At 45.4% G+C, this 17,847-nt stretch overlaps 1 protein-coding gene across 3 annotated transcripts in view; it reads right to left on the reverse strand.

The window, feature by feature from the left end:
• SH2B2 (SH2B adaptor protein 2) overlaps window positions 1-17,847 on the reverse strand; it is a 38,464-nt gene that overhangs the window by 16,033 nt on the left and 4,584 nt on the right. For all 3 annotated transcript variants that reach the window (XM_067472037.1, XM_067472038.1, XM_060756993.2), the window contains one exon: window positions 5,856-6,758. In XM_067472037.1, the coding sequence (XP_067328138.1) occupies window positions 5,856-6,758 (903 nt within the window). The remainder of the gene's footprint in view (window positions 1-5,855; window positions 6,759-17,847) is intronic.

Below are 17,847 nucleotides of genomic sequence, written 5' to 3' on the forward strand. Positions count from 1 at the left end.
CCAACTCTAGGATTCAATTAATCATAGTCCAGCATTCTCTCTCTGCCCTGGAGTATGGCAGAGGCTCCTTTTTTGGAGGCTTTTAAATGGAGGCAGGATGGCCATCTGTCGGGGGTGCTTTGAAGGTGATTGTCCTGATTCTTGGCAGAATGGAGTTGGACTGGATGGCCCATGAGGTCTCGTCCAACTCTAGGATTCTATGAATCATAGTCCAGCATTCTCTCTCTGCCTGGAGTGTGGTGCGGGCTCCTTTTTTGGAGACTTTGGAACAGAGGCTGGATGGCCATCTGCCAGGGTGCTTTGAAGGTGATTGTCCTGCTTCTTGGCTGGATCGGATGGCCTACGAGGTCTCTTCCAACTCTATGATTCTATGACAGGAAATGTGAGCAGTAAGGAGGAAGAAGAAATTATACACATATATGTAAAAACAGCATTTGAGCCAATTGCCTTTCCTTTTTCCGAGGCTGAGACTGTGTGACTGGATCAAAATTGCCAAGCGAAGGTTCAAACCCAGATTTGCAGAGCCATTGGAGACTTGTCGCCATCGTAGCTGAATGTGGTTGCCTTCCAAGCATAGCACCTGGTACAAAGCCAGCGGACCTGACGGGATCCCTTGCTGAAATCGTTCAAAGAAGGCAGACTGACCAGATTGAAAGAAGTGAGGGAACAAGAAAATTGTGGCGTATTATCCCTCAGGCCAAGATAAAGGCACATCAAGGTGCTTTGAATGTGATTTTCTGGCTTCTTGGCAAAATGGGGTTGGACTGGATGGCCCACCAGGTCTCTTCCAACTCTAGGATTTTCCAGAAAGGCAAGCCGGGTTTTCCACTTGGGCAGCCTCCAGTTCAGTGCATTCAAGCGGCGATCAATGGGTTCTGTCTCATTGGAGCAAAGAATTTGCTCTGTGTCGTGTCGGCTCTTGAACAGATGGGGACATGAGTGGAGCCGGGTGGTCCACTCGAGAGCCTGTCAGAAGCCGGGGAACCAGAACCAACAGAGGATGGGTTCTCTGAATCTCTGAGCCAGCAAAGATGTTCCCAATGGAGCGGATGACTGGCACTGTTGGCAAGAGCCGCCAAGCGTTTGCTGCCCGTCTTGAAAAATTCATATCCCAGAAGGAGGACCAGTGGTGCTCTGAACCCAGCAGTTTTGGGATCAATGTTATTCATGCTGACTGCCATCTCTCTAAAAAATCAAATCCTGGACCACTCTGGCAACCACCACGTCAGGCGACACAGAGAAGCCACTGAAATCCACAAGAAGCAGGTGGACAATTTCAACACAAAGGAAGAAACCATGAAAATGAACATAATCCAGTATTTAAAAACTCTAACATTAGAACTGTAAATAAAGAACACAGGGGAACTCCAGACAGGAAACAATCAGGAACAGCTAATAACCTCTCAACAAAGGATTCCCCCAGGCAGTAAGAAGCCACAACTTAAAACTACTAGGCCATCAAATGCTAATCAAGGTGGTCAATAGCAACATTCCCACTTGCCTCCAACAGACGAGAGTTGTTTCTCCCACCCTGGACATCATTCTACAGAGATATAAACCAACTTCAATGCTTGGTTGATCTCTGCCTGGGGGTATCCTTTGTTGGGATGGTAATCAAGGTGGCCAATGGCAACATTCCCACTTGCCTCCAACAGACAAGAGTTTTTTCTCCCACCCTGGATATCATTCCACAGATATATGAACCAACTTCAATGCCTGGCTGCTCTCTGCCTGGGGGCGTCCTTTGTTGGGATGATAATCAACGTGGCCAGTAGCAACATTCCCACTTGCCTCCAACAGACAATAGTTCTTTCTCGTTTCACATATGATAAACCAACTTCAATGCTGGTCTGCTCTCTGCTTGGGGGCATCCTTTGTTGGGATATTAATCAAGCTTGCCAATAGCAACATTCCCACTTGCCTCCAACAGACAAGAGTCCTTTATCCCACCCTGGACATTATTCCACAGATATATAGACCAGCTTCAGTGTGTGCTGCCCTCTGCCTGGGGGCATCCTTTGTTGGGATAGTAATCAAGCTTGCCAATAGCAATATTCCCACTTGCCTCCAACAGACAAGAGTCCTTTATCCCACCCTGGACATTATTCCACAGATATATAGACCAGCTTCAGTGTCTCGCTGCCCTCTGCCTGGGGGCATCCTTTGTTGGGATAGTAATCAAGCTTGCCAATAGCAATATTCCCACTTGCCTCCAACAGACAAGAGTCCTTTATCCCACCCTGGACATTATTCCACAGATATATAGACCAGCTTCAGTGTCTCGCTGCCCTCTGCCTGGGGGCATCCTTTGTTGGGATAGTAATCAAGCTTGCCAATAGCAATATTCCCACTTGCCTCCAACAGACAAGAGTCCTTTATCCCACCCTGGACATTATTCCACAGATATATAGACCAGCTTCAGTGTCTCGCTGCTCTCTGCCAGGGGGCATCCTTTGTTGGGATGGTAATCAAGCTGGTCAATAGTAACATTCCCACTTGCCTCCAACAGACAAGAGTTCTTTCTCCCACCCTGGACATCTTCCAGATATATAAACCCAATTTTTCTAGTTTCCAACAGACCTCCCAACCTGTGAGGATGCAGGTGAAACGTCAGAAGAGAATGCTTCTGGAATATAGATCGAGAGCTCAGAAAACCTACAACAACCCAGAGTTCCTTTCCTTCCTTGGAAATGAATAAAAGGTTAGAAGGGAAAGAACAGAAGCCTGATCTGTGGCATGTTTGGCAACAACAACCCTGGAAACGCAACACGGGGCATGCCAGGATGGGATCCCCACCACACCCCACCTTGTCCAGCATGTTGTGCTCACAGCGGCAAAAGACATTTCCTTCGGCTCTGTTTTCAGCATAAGGAAGGGTTCCTGTTGAACGAGGACCGAGCCTAACACGCTTTCAGAGCCTGCAGACTTGCAACCGCTTACGGGAATGGACGGGATGCTTCACGCACAGCTGTTACAGCAGCTGGCCTGGCAGAGTCCCTGAGAAATCCACACGGTTTCAGAAAGGAAACACGCTCCGCAAACTTGGCAGCAACGAAAGCCCCGAGGCTGCAGAGCAGTTGCTTTTTTTACAACCGGTGTATGATGTGTATGTAGCATGTCCGCCTTGGGGAATGGTGCAGAAAGTGACTAGGGGTGTGTGAATCCATCCTGCTCTTATTTCGAAACTGGTTGCCCCCTGTTCTGTTTTTGGGACATTTAGGAGCAGGGTCTGTTCAGATTCGTAACTCGGAACCCCGTTCTGTTTTGGGGAAGATTAGGAGCGGGGTCTGTTCTGATTCGTAACACGGAACCTCGTTCTGTTTTGGGGAAGTTTAGGAGTGGGGTCTGTTCAGATTCGTAACTCGGAACCCCGTTCTGTTTTTGGGAAGTTTAGGAGCGGAGTCTATTCGGATTCGTAACTCGGAACCCCGTTCTGTTTTGGGGAAGTTTAGGAGCGGGGTCTGTTCAGATTCGTAACTCGGAACCCCGTTCTGTTTTTGGGAAGTTTAGGAGCGGGGTCTGTTCGGATTCGTAACTCGGAACCCCGTTCTGTTTTGGGGAAGTTTAGGAGCGGAGTCTGTTCAGATTCGTAACTCGGAACCCCGTTCTGTTTTTGGGAAGTTTAGGAGCGGTATCTGTTCGGATTCGTAACTCAGAACCCCGTTTTGTTTTTGGGAAGTTTAGAAGCGGGTTCTGTTCAGATTCGTAACTCGGAACCCCGTTTTGTTTTTGGGAAGTTTAGGAGCGGGGTCCGTTCGGATTCATAACTCGGAACCCCGTTTTGTTTTTGGGAAGTTTAGGAGCGGGGTCCGTTCGGATTCATAACTCGGAACCCCGCTCGATTCTGGGTAAGTTTAGGAGCGGGGTCCGTTCAGATTCATAACTCGGAACCCCGTTCTGTTTTGGGGAAGTTTAGGAGCGGGGTCTGTTCGGATTCGTAACTCGGAACCCCGTTCTGTTTTTGGGAAGTTTAGAAGCGGGGTCTGTTCGGATTCGTAACTCGGAACCCCGTTTTGTTTTTGGGAAGTTTAGGAGCGGGGTCTGTTCGGATTCGTAACTCGGAACCCCGTTCTGTTTTGGGGAAGTTTAGGAGCGGGGTCCGTTCAGATTCATAACTCGGAACCCCGTTCTGTTTTTGGGAAGTTTAGGAGCGGGGTCTGTTCGGATTCGTAACTCGGAACCCCGTTCTGTTTTTGGGAAGTTTAGAAGCGGGGTCTGTTCGGATTCGTAACTCGGAACCCCGTTTTGTTTTTGGGAAGTTTAGGAGCGGGTTCTGTTCGGATTTGTAACTCGGAACCCCGTTCTGTTTTTGGGAAGTTTAGAAGCGGGGTCTGTTCGGATTCGTAACTCGGAACCCCGTTTTGTTTTTGGGAAGTTTAGGAGCGGGGTCTGTTCGGATTCGTAACTCGGAACCCCGTTCTGTTTTTGGGAAGTTTAGGAGCGGGGTCTGTTCAGATTCGTAACTCGGAACCCCGTTCTGTTTTTGGGAAGTTTAGGAGCGGGGTCTGTTTGGATTCGTAACTCAGAACCCCGTTTTGTTTTTGGGAAGTTTAGAAGCGGGTTCTGTTCAGATTCGTAACTTGGAACCCCGTTCTGTTTTGGGGAAGTTTTGGAGCGGGGTCCATTCAGATTTGTAACTCAGAACCCGTTCTTTTTTTGGAATGTTCCTGACACTGTATGTGTGCACAGTGTAACCAAAACAACACCCGGTTTGCGTCAAAAACCGTTTTACCGAAAGGAAGAACTTAAAACACTGAATCTCTTCAAAACATAAAGATGGCTGAAGTTGCAAAAAGAAGTCCCAAGAAGTCCATGCCACAAGAAGTCCCCAAAATTCAGGTAAACCAATGTCCATTATCTAGGAGCTCAACTGTATTCCAATTGCGCCAAGAAGTCAATCCGCATTCCAACACAAGGCTTTGGGTTAATGGGCACACAGACACATCCAGGGTTCATCAAGGCGGAAAACAAGATATCAGGATCCACACAACTTGGGGAAAAAACACACAGAGTCCATCCTGAATTATGAATCCAAACATAACTCCGGATCCAGAATTACGAATCCAAACATAACTCCGGATCCTGAATTACGAACCCAAACATAACTCCAAATCCTGAATTACGAACCCAAACGGAACTCCGGATCCTTAATTACAAATACAAACAGAACTCCGGATCCAGAATTACGAATCCAAACAGAACTCCGGATCCAGAATTACGAATCCAAACAGAACTCCAGATCCAGAATTACGAATCCAAACAGAACTCTGGATCCTGAATTACAAATCCAAACAGAACCTCAGATCTTGAATTACAAATCCAAACAGAAGTCTGGATCCTAAATTACAATCCAAACATAACTCCAGATCCTGAATTACGAATCCAAACGGAACTCCGGATCCTGGATTACGAATCCAAATGGAATTCCGGATCCTGAATTATGAACCCAAACGGAACTCCGGATCCTGGATTACAAATTCAAACATAACTCCGGATCTAGAATTACGAATCCAACAGAACTCCGGATCCTGAATTACGAATCTAAATGGAACTCCGGATCCTGAATTACGAATCTAAATGGAACTCTGGACCCTGAATTACGAATCCAAACGGAACTCCGGATCCAGAATTACGAATCCAAACATAACTCCGGATCCTGAATTATGAATCCAAATGTCCCCCTTCCTAATCTCATGGGATCATCCCAAAAACAGAATGGGAGGCACCTGAAATTCAAAACAAAAACAAAACGAAAACAGAATGGATTCGCACATCCCTAAGGTCAATCTGACCCCGTTCCAAACATTCTGCAACAGTTCTACTACAGCGACCAAACTTCTGATCCTGACGCTTACCTTAGGAGGGACGTAAAACTCCAGGAGGAACTTTTCCCCTTCCACCTTCACGGCTTTCCTCAGCATCAAGCGGCACTTCTGCCACTGAGGGCTCCCCACACAGTTCGTATCGTCAGCCACCATGTAGCGGAGTGTCCCTTCCCTCTGGATGTCCACCAGGTCCACCTTGGAAGACTGTCCCTTGGAAAGCCGGAGCTTGTGGGTCCATTTCTCCCTGGGGTCACCGTGCTCCTTGTTTGTGGAGGGACACAGCTCTCGGTCTGGCCGCCGACCTTGTGCCGCCTCCGCCCCGGGCTCCGGAGAAGACCTCCGGTGCCACATCTCCTTCATGCCGTCCACCACGCACAGGCTCATGTTCCGCAAGGAGAACCCTTTCTTGAACCTGGGCTTCAGGCTGCCGTGGACAGAGATGTCCTCTGAGCTGCGGGACTGGCCGTAGGAGGAGACCTTCCGGGCTTGGGCCTGCTGCGATTGGCTGAGGTACCTGCCACCACTGGTGGTGGTGGCGGCGACCGGGTTGTCCATGCTGTCCAAGGACTCCGAGGAGGTCTGTTCTTTCCTGGGCAAGAGGTCCCTCCCATAAGGCATGTGGCAGTTCTGGAGGCCCACAAAGGGCACGATGTTGTAGGTCGTGGGTGAGTCGGAGGCAAAGACCCGGTTGACCTCCAGGCCAAAGACGTCCAAGAAGTTGGCGGCAAAGTGGTGGGAGAAGGAGGCCTCTGCCCCGGGGGTGTCGTAGTGGGGGTTCTCCTTCACAAACTGGCAGAACTTCTGGGCAAAGTCCACCGCGGCCGCCTGGGCGTGGACCTCGCAGAATTCCCTCCAGTCGGGAAGCTGGGAGGAGGGAGGCTCTTGGCAGACGGCGTCACCATTCATGGCTGGGCCATTCCTCCAACCAGCAAACTGCAAGAGGAAAAGAGACGGGCGGTGAGAGAGAGACACACACATACCCAAAAGCCCAACACATCCCCCATTTTTGTCCAGCGATCCATGCAGTCATGCCAGCCACCATGACCTTGGAGGTGTCTACAGACAACGCCAGCTCTTCAGCTTAGAAATGGAGATGAGCACCAGAGTCCCAGAGTCCGACATGACTGGACTTCATGTCAAGGGAAAACGTTTACCTTTACCTACAAGACTGTTGGGGTGTTGTGTTGTTTCTGGGCTGTGTGCCCAGTGTGTTCTAGCAGCATTTTCTCCTTTGTCCGTTTTGCCTGCATCTGTGGCTATGGGCATCTCCAAAGATCGGATGGTAGTCAAGCAGCTGGAGTAGGTATATGTGTGTGTGTGTGTGTCTATATATATATACAAATAAAAATGTAATGTTCGTTTGCGGGATAAACATAACTCAAAAACCATTGGCCGAATTGACACCAAATTTGGACACAAGTAATGTATGAGGCCAACGAGTGACCATCACTCATAAAAATACTGAAAAACACAGCAGGAGAGACTGTGTGTATAGATAGATAGATAGATAGATAGATAGATAGATACATAGATATGTGCAAACTCGCATATACACAAATATATACACACACAAAACACATACGCAGCAATGTATGGCAGGGGATGGCTAGTAACTCATAAAAATAGTGAAAAACACCGAAGAAGGGACTTAAAAGCCAAAAAACAAAAATTACAACACATGCCCAAAACCACATATATATATGCAAACACATATATACACAAATATACACACACAGAAAACACATATACACAGACTGGGCCACAGCAACGCACGGAAGGGGACAGCTAGTATCTATCTATATAAATAAAAATGCAATGTTCGTTCGTGGGATTAACATAACTCAAAAAACACCGGACGAATGGACACCAAATTTGGACACAACACACCAATCAAGCCAACAAGTGACCATCACTCATAAAAACACTGAAAAACACAGCGGAAGGGACTTAAAAAGCCAAAAAAGGAAAAAAAGAAAAAGCTACAACGCATGCGCAAAATGACTCACCCTAGAAACAAAACACACAATAGCATATCCACACTCTCTTCTGGACTACAGCTCCCAGCATCCCCTAGACCAGGCCCTTCTTGGATTTCTTTAACAGTATCCCAATCCCTGCATATTTCCAATTTCCTATTCCTGCATCAATAGGAGCCTAGTGCCTAGATCCAGAGAAGTCATGCTCCCCATGCTCTATTCCGCTTTGGTTAGACCACACCTGGAATATTGTGTCCAATTCTGGGCACCACAATTCAAGAGAAAGATTGACAAGCTGGAATGTGTCCAGAGGAGGGTGACTAAAATGATCAAGGGTCTGGAGAACAAGCACTATGAGGAGCGGCTTAAGGAGCTGGGCATGTTTAGCCTGAAGAAGAGAAGGCTGAGAGGGGATATGATAGCCATGTATAAATATGTGAGAGGAAGCCACAGGGAGGAGGGAGCAAGCTTGTTTTCTGCTTCCTTGGAGACTAGGACGCGGAGCAATGGCTTCAAACTACAAGAGAGGAGATTCCATCTGAACATGAGGAAGAACTTCCTGACTGTGAGAGCCGTTCAGAGGGGAACTCTCTGCCTTGGTGTGTGGTGGAGGCTCCTTCTTTGGAAGCTTTTAAGCAGAGGCTGGATGGCCATCTGTCAGGGGTGATTTGAATGCAATATGCCTGCTTCTTGGCAGGGGGTTGGACTGGATGATGGCCCATGAGGTCTCTTCCAACTCTTTGATTCTACGATTCTATGGCTGCAACTCCCAGCAATCCTCCTGATAGAGAAATTAGAGAGAGGTAGGTAGGTAGGTAGGTTGATAAAATTGATGAGGAGGCCTGCTGGGAGTTGCAGTCCAAGAACAGGTAGAGAAGGAAGGAAGGAGAGAAAGGGGAAGGGAAAGAAAAGGGGGGAGGAAGGGAAGAGGAAGATGAGAAGGAAGGAAGGAGAGAAAACAAAAGGGAAAGAAAAGCAGAAGGAAGGGAAGAGGAAGAGAAGGAAGGAAGGAGAAGAAGCAAAAGGGAAAGAAAAGAGGGGGGAGAGGAAGGGAAAATACACACTTTCGGACACACATACATACACCCGTGGAATGTCCACAAAAGACACTTCAACCAGAAAAATCAGCATCAGCAGAGCACAGAATATTATTTGAAAACACCAAAATTTTGGACTGCTAAGACAAACCACTTTGTCAGATTGCACAGAGAACCCAATGAAATCCACAAGCATGTGGAGAGTATCAGCAGAAAGAAACAATGAATCCTAGAACCCGAGAATTGGAAGAGACCTCCTGGGCCATCCAGTCCGACCCCATTCCGCCAAGAAGCAGGACAATCGCATTCAAAGCACCTCCAACAGATGGCCATCCAGCCTCTGATTCAAAGCCTCCAAAGAAGGAGCCTCCACCACATTCCAAGCAGAGAGTTCCACTGCTGAACATCTCTCACAGTTAGGAAGTTCTTTCTAATGTTCAGGTAGAATCTCCTTTCCTGTAAATGAAAAAGAACAAAATGTGGCTACCAGCATCACAGCAGTGACTAATGAATGCCACCCGGACACAGAAGGCTCCACTGTGTGTCAAAGAGTCACTAGGTCATCAAAGAGGTCACTTGCAAAAACGTATTTATTTACAGTATAATAATAATAATAATAATAATAATAATAATAATAATAATAATAATTTTTATTTATTTGATCAGTCATATGACCATTTCAAAGTAGAACACGAGTAAAAAACCAGGCAACAAGGTGAAGACAGCAGCCGACCTTCTATTTATTGACAGTATTTATATCCCACCTTTCTCACCCTGCAGGGGACTCGGGGCGGATTATAATGCGCATATACATGGCAAACATTCAATGCCATTGACACACAACATATATAGACAGATACAGAGGCAATTGAACATCCCAGCTTTCCAGCTTCATGAGGGTATGCACAATTCCGACTACAGGGGGAGTTGTTGCTTCACTGTCCACTTGTGACACCGGGTCCTTTGATGGAGTTCTTCCTCATTCTTCTGCACACTGCTGGAAAGTTTTATGGCGTCGTAAATTAGTTAAATAAGCCTCCCTGCTTAAAAGTGATACCTAAATTTCCTACTTGACAGATGCAACTGTCTTTTGGGCTGCATAGGTCAACAGCAAGCTAGACTATTAATGGTGGGGAGCTCACTCCAGCCCGGGCTGGCTTCGGACCAGTAGTTATTTAAGCAGCTGGCTACTAACTAGCTGCGCCACAGCCCGGATGTAAGCCGGATGTTTACAACTCGGGGACGACCGATTTGTGCTCGCTGGTGCCGAGCCAAAGCTGGCTCCGAGCGTCCTCTGCCTACCGCTCTCCTCCTCCTCCTCCTCCTTCTCCGTTTGCATCCGGCACTAAACGATCCCGACAGCTGAACTCTTCCTTGTCAGGTTGATTCTCCGTCAGGCGAGGCACCCAGAGCTGACCTGGTCGCAAGGCTTTGGAGATCAGCCCTTCTTCCTGCCTTGCCCACGGAGGAGCAGCCTCTCTTCCCATTCTTCACTGGCTTCTCCTTTGAGAAGCAGGCGGACGAATTCTCACCCTTGAAGGGTTGATTTGGGAGCGATGGCTGGGATACACACCCACCTACCACCACTTACTTACTTACTTACTTAGGCGATCCCTCGTTGTCTGAGTAGGACAGTCTTCCAGGATCAGTGTATTGGTGGTGGGTCCGTAGGTGACTGTGGAGCCCTATTCTTGACCTGCATGTTCTCCTGTAGTGAGGGCATTTGTTTCCAGGTGGAAGGCGGTCCCAGTCGGGGTTGGGTTGATGCTCCTTCCTCTTGGCACGTTTCTCTCTTTCGCCCTCCATTCGTGCCTCTTCAAATTCTACAGCACTGCTGGTCACAGCTGACCTCCAGCCGGAGTGCTCAAGGCTTCCCAGTTCTCAGTATCTATGCCACAGTTTTTTAGGTTGGCTTTGAGCCCATCTTGAAACCTCTTTTCCTGCCCACCAACATTACGTCTCTCTTTCGCCCTTTTCAAAATCTATAGCACTGCTGGTCACAGCTGACCTCCAGCTGGAGCGCTCAAGGCCCAGTTCTCAGTGTCTATGCCACAGTTTTTAAGGTTGGCTTTGAGCCCATCTTTCTTCTCCTGCCCACATTATAGAATCATAGAACCAAAGAGTCGGAAGAGACCTCATGGGCCATCCAGTCCAACCCCTTGCCAAGAAGCAGGAATATTGCATTCAAATCACCCCTGACAGATGACCATCCAGCCTCTGTTTAAAAGCTTCCAAAGAAGGAGCCTCCACCATACTCCGGGGCAGAGAGTTCCACTGATGAACAGCTCTCACAGTCAGGAAGTTCTTCCTCGTGTTCAGATGGAATCTCCTCTCTTGTAGTTTGAAGCAGAAAACAAGCTTGCTCCCTCCTCCCTGTGGCTTCATCTCACATATTTATCCATGGCTATCATGTCTCCTCTCAGCCTTCTCTTCTTCAGGCTAAACATGCCCAGCTCCTTAAGCCGCTCCTCATAGGGCTTGTTCTCCAGACCCTTGATCATTTTAGTCGCCCTCCTCTGGACACATTACAGCTAGTCAATATCTCTCTTGAATTGTGGTTGGCTTTGAGCCCATCTTTCAATCTCTTTTCCTGCCCACCAACATTGTGTTTTCCGTTCTTGAGTTTGGAGTAGAGCAACTGCTTGGGGAGATGGTGGTCGGGCATCCGGACAACGTGGCTGGTCCAGCTGAGTTGATAGCAGAGGAGCATCGCTTCAATGCTGGTGGTCTTTGCTTCTTTCAGCATGCTGACATTTATCTGCCTAGACAGGCAGACAAATGTCAACATGCTGAAAGAAGCAAAGAGATTTGCAGGATTTTTCAGAGGCAGCGCTGATGGAATCATTCCAGGAGTTGCATGTGACGTCTATAGACAGTCCACGTCTCGCAGGGTTGGGAGGACAATTGCTTTATAAACAAGCACTTTGGTCTCCCTACGGATGTCTCGGCCCTCAAACACTCTCTGCTTCATTCGGAAAAAAGCTGCACTCGCAGAGCTCAGGCGGTGTTGTATTTCAGTGTCAATGTTGACTTTTGTGGAGAGGTGGCTGCCAAAGTAGCGGAAATAATAATAATATAACAATAATACTTTATTTATACCCCGCCACCATCTCCCCAAGGGACTCGGAGTGGCTTACACGAGGCCAAGCCCAACAGTACATCAATAAACAAAAGCAATAAACAAAACAAAAAAATACAATGCAATTGATATAAATCACATATAAACAATAAGCAATAAACAGTAACACACAGAGATTTAAAAACCTATGGCCGGGCCAAATGTAACGGTACAAAAATTAAAAAATAAACACTGGGCATGAACAAGGTCGGATATAACCGGTATAGGGTTTTCAAAGAGATGAGGAAACGCAGTCAATCCTAAACCAGTAGTAAAGTGAATTCTGAGAGCATATTGCTGGGAATTTTCTTTATTCTGGGAAGGCACACTGGAACAGCCACGTTTTCAGGCTCCTCCTAGAGACTGCCAGTTGGGGCATGCCTGACGTCCTTGGGAAGTGAGTTCCAGAGTCGGGGGGCCACCACCGAGAAGGCCCTCTCCCTCGTCCCCACCAATCATGCCTGCGAAGGAGGTGGGAACGCAAGCAGGGCCTCTCCAGATATGATCGAAGAGATCGTGTGGGTTCGTACACCATTAGAAAATAGGGAAGGGGAAAGCACTGTCTACTCTCGCCTATACAACACATCATGCGACATGCAGGGCTTGACGAATGAAGGCTGAGAGTTAAAATGGCTGGAAGAAACATATGCAGATGATACCACTTGGATGGCTGAAAGGGAGGAGGATCTGAGGAAAAAAGAAGTAGCGAGGGAACACTGTATTCTTCATAGTAAGCTATAGGTGCAAGAGCTGGACCATAAGGAAGGCTGAGCAATGGAAGATAGATGCTTTTGAACTGTGGTGTTGGAGGAAAATGCTGAGAGTGCCTTGGACCGCGAGAAGATCCAACCAGTCCATCCTCCAGAAAATAATGCCCGGCTGTTCACTGGAGAGAAGGGTATTAGAGGCAACGATGAAGTCCTTTGGTCACATCATGAGAAGACAAGAAAGCTCGGAGAAGACAGTTATGCTGGGGAAAAGGGAAGGGAAAAGAAAGAGGGGTCAACCAAGGGCAAGGTGGATGGATGTCATCCTTGACCTTGAAGGAGCTGTGGGTGGCCACAGTTGACAGGGAGGTCTGACCTGAGCTGGGTCAGACCTTCCTGAGAAGATAGGAAAGCTCGGAGAAGACAATGATGCTGGGGGAAAAGGAAGGAAAAAGGAAGAGAGGCCGATGGATGGCATCTTCAAAGGAGCTGGGGGTGGCCACAGTTGATAGGGAGCTCTGACCTGGGCTGGGTCCTTTGGTCACTGAATGAGAAGACAGGAAAGCTCGGAGAAGACAATTATGCTGGGGAAAAGGGAAGGGAAAAGGATGAGGGGCCAACCAAGGTGGATGTATGTCATCCTTAACCTTGAAGGAGCTGGGGGTGGCCACGGTTGATAAGGAGATCTGACCTGGGCTGGGTCCTTTAGTCACAGAATGAGAAGACAGGACATCTCAGAGAAGTCAATGATGCTGAGGATAAGGGAAGAAAAAAGGAAGAGGGGCCAACTAAGGGCAAGGTGGATGGATGTCATCCTTGACCTTGAAGGAGCTGGGGGTGGCCACGGTTGACAGGGAGCTCCTTTGGTAACAGAAAGAGAAGACAGGAAAGCTTGGCGAAGACAATGATGCTGGGGAAAGGGGAAGGAAAAAGGAAGAGGGGCCAACCAAGGACAAGGTGGAGGGATGTCATCCTTGACCTTGAAGGAGCTGGGGGTGGCCACAATTGACAGGGAGCTCGGAGAAGACAATGATGCTGAGGAAAGGGAGGGAAAAAGGAAGAGGAGCTCTGACCTGTGCTGGGTCCTTGGGTCACAGAATGAGAAAACAGGAAAGCACGGAGAAGACAATGATACTGAGGAAAAGGGAAGGAAAAAGAAAGAGGGGCCAACCAAGGGCAAGGTGGATGGATGTCATCCTTGACCTTGAAGGAGCTGGGGGTGGCCACGGTTGACAGGGAGCTCCTTTGGTAACAGAAAGAGAAGACAGGAAAGCTTGGCGAAGACAATGATGCTGGGGAAAAGGGAAGGAAAAAGGAAGAGGGGCCAACCAAGGACAAGGTGGAGGGATGTCATCCTTGACCTTGAAGGAGCTGGGGGTGGCCACAATTGACAGGGAGCTCGGAGAAGACAATGATGCTGAGGAAAGGGAGGGAAAAAGGAAGAGGAGCTCTGACCTGTGCTGGGTCCTTGGGTCACAGAATGAGAAAACAGGAAAGCACGGAGAAGACAATGATACTGAGGAAAAGGGAAGGAAAAAGAAAGAGGGGCCAACCAAGGGCAAGGTGGATGGATGTCATCCTTAACCTTGAAGGAGCTGGGGGTGGCTACAGTTGACAGGGAGCTCCTTTGGTAACAGAAAGAGAAGACAGGAAAGCTTGGCGAAGACAATGATGCTGGGGAAAAGGGAAGGAAAAAGGAAGAGGGGCCAACCAAGGGCAAGGTGGAGGGATGTCATCCTTGACCTTGAAGGAGCTGGGGGTGGCCACGGTTGACAGGGAGCTCTGGGTCCTTTGGTAACAGAAAGAGAAGACAGGAAAGCACGGAGAAGACAATGATGCTGATGAAAAGAGAAGGAAAAAGGAAGAGGGGCCAACCAAGGGCAAGGTGGAGGGATGGATGGCATCCTCGGTGGAGCTGGGGGTGGCCACGGCTGAGAGGGAGCTCTGGGTCCTTTGGTAACAGAAAGAGAAGACAGGAAAGCACGGAGAAGACAATGATGCTGATGAAAAGAGAAGGAAAAAGGAAGAGGGGCCAACCAAGGGCAAGGTGGAGGGATGGATGGCATCCTCGGTGGAGCTGGGGGTGGCCACGGTTGAGAGGGAGCTCTGCCCTGGGATGGTCTAGGAGATCACCAAGAAGTGGAAGCGACCGAATGGATAAACAACGATAACAACAAGGGCGAATTGGTCCAACTTCGGAGAGTTGTTCATCCATCCAAGAGTGGAATAGTATAAGATGCCGCCTGGGATTCTGGTGCAGTCTCTTTCACTGGAGGTTCTTAGTGGATGGCCAGCCTCCCGAAAAAGGCGTTTGGAGGGAATGAAAGGGAGGAAGAGAAAGGAGGAGGAGGAGGCTGGGAGCCAAGGGAGACTTTTGTCGGAGCCTTTTCTCCTCAAGGAAGGGCCCCCCGCCGTTGCCATAGTTTTCCGAGGATTCCTTGGTGTCTCCCATTCTAATGGATTATACTGCGTGACCACACTTGAAATCGTGTACCGTCCCCTGGTTCCAAAGTGTTCCTTATGGTTTCATTGCGCGGCCCTTACTTTGAAAGAGGTCGTTCTACTCCAAAAGCTTCATGTGACATAGCATAATACATTGCATTAATTTAATTTAATAATTAAATAAAATAATTAAATTAAATAATAAAGTATTAATTTAATAACAAACAAAAATAAATTAAATAATGTAACATAAAATACAACTACTATTCCTGATAAAAGACTGCAGGTGCATCTAATGTATTTTTGGTGGTGGAATGAGGGTGCACCTGATCGTTGATGGCATCGTACAATGGAAGAAATACAATAATAATAAATACAATTAAATAATATAACTAATAATAATAATAATAATAATAGTAATTTGTAGGTGCATCTAATGTATTTTTTGTAGTGGTGGTGGGTACTGGAATGAGAATGCACCTGATTGTTGATGGCATTGTACAATGGAAGAAATACAATAATAATAAATATAATAAATATAATATAAATAATAATAATAATAATAATAATAATAATAACCTGATCGTTGATGGCATCGTACAATGGAAGAAATACAATAATAATAAATACAATTAAATAATATAACTATTATTAATAATAATAATTAATTTAATTTATTATTATTATTATTATTATTATTAATAATAATCATAATAATAATTTGCAGGTGCCATCTGATGTGTTTTTTGTGGTGGTGGTGGGTACTTGAATGAAGATGCACCTGATCGTTGATGGTATTGTACAATGGAAGAAATACAACAATAATAAATACAATTAAATAATATGACTAATAATAATAATAATAATTTGCAGGTGCATCTGATGTATTTTTTGTGGTGGCGGAAGTAATGGAATGAGGGTGCACCTGATCGTTGATGGCATCGTACAATGGAAGAAATACAATAATAATAAATACAATTAAATAATATAACTATTATTAATAATAATAATTAATTTAATTAATTTATTAATAATAATAATAATAATAATAATTTGCAGGTGCCATCTGATGTGTTTTTTGTGGTGGTGGTGGGTACTTGAATGAAGATGCACCTGATCGTTGATGGCATTGTACAATGGAAGAAATACAATAATAATAAATACAATTAAAAATATGACTAATAATAATAATAATAATAATAATTTGCAGGTGCATCTGATGTATTTTTTTGTGGTGGCGGAAGTAATGGAATGAGGCTGCACCTGATTGTTGATGGCATCGTACAATGGAAGAAATACAATAATAAATACAATTTAAGTAATATAACTAATAATAATAATAATAATAATAATAATAATAATTTGCAGGTGCATTTGATGTATTTTTTGTGGTGGCGGAAGTAATGGAATGAAGGTGCACCTGATCATTGATGGTGTCTTGCAATGGAAGAAATGCAGTCATAATAAATACTATAACATAACAACAACAACAACAACTACTACTACTACTACTACTACTTGGATCTGCGTGCATCATTCGAAAATACATCACACAGTCCTAGACGCTTCGGAAGTGTCTGACTTGTGATTTTTTGATACGAAATCCAGCATATAGATCTCGATTGCTGTGACATACTGTGCTTTTGCATCACTAAAATAATAATAATAATAATAATAATAATAATAATAATAATAAATTGCCAGTGCATCATATTTTGGGTGATGGTGGTGGTACTGGAATGAGGATGTACCTTACCATCGATGGCATCTTACAATGGAAGAAATACAGGAATAGTAAATACAATTAAATAATATAAGGAATAACAATAACAATAATAAATAGAAGGTGCACCTGATGTATTTTGTTTGGTGGTACGGGAGTGAGGGTGCGCCTCAGTATCAATGGCATCTTGCAATGGGAGAAATACAATAATAATAAATACAATTCAATAATATAACTAATAACAATAACAATAAATAGCAGGTGTACTTGATGTATTTTGTTTGGTGGAATGAGGGTGCACCTCACCATCGGTGGCGTCTTACAAGGCAAGAAATACAGGAGTAATAAATACTATTAAATAATATAACGATTAATAATAATAATAATAATAATAATAGATTGCAGGTGCACCTGATGTATTTTTGGTGGTGATGGTGCTGCTGAAATAAGGACGTGCCTTTCCATTGATGGTAATTGATGGCATCTTGCAATAGGAGGAATACAATAATAATAAATACAATTAAGTAATATAACTAATAACAATTATTATTATTATTATTATCATTACTATTTGCAGGTGCATCTGATGTATTTTTGGTGGTGATGGTGCTGCTGAAATAAGGATGCGCCTTTCCATAGATGGCGACTTGCAATGGAAGAAATACAGTAATAATATATACAATTAAATAATATAACTAATAACTATTATTATTATTATTATTATTATTATTATTTGCAGGTGCATCTGATGTATTTTTGGTGATAATGATGCTGCTGAAATTAAGATGTGCCTTACAATGGGAGAAATGCAATAATCATAAATACAATTAAATAATATAACAACCAACAATTATTATTATTATTATTATTACTACTACTATTATTATTATTATTACTATTTGCAGGTGCATCTGATATATTTTTGGTGGTGATGGTGCTGCTGAAATTAGGATGCACCTTACTACTGATGGCATCTTGCAATGGGAGGAATACAATAATGATAAACGAACACAATTAAA

Source organism: Anolis sagrei, chromosome 11 (assembly GCF_037176765.1).
Source record: "Anolis sagrei isolate rAnoSag1 chromosome 11, rAnoSag1.mat, whole genome shotgun sequence".
Taxonomy (NCBI): Eukaryota; Metazoa; Chordata; class Lepidosauria; order Squamata; family Dactyloidae; genus Anolis; species Anolis sagrei.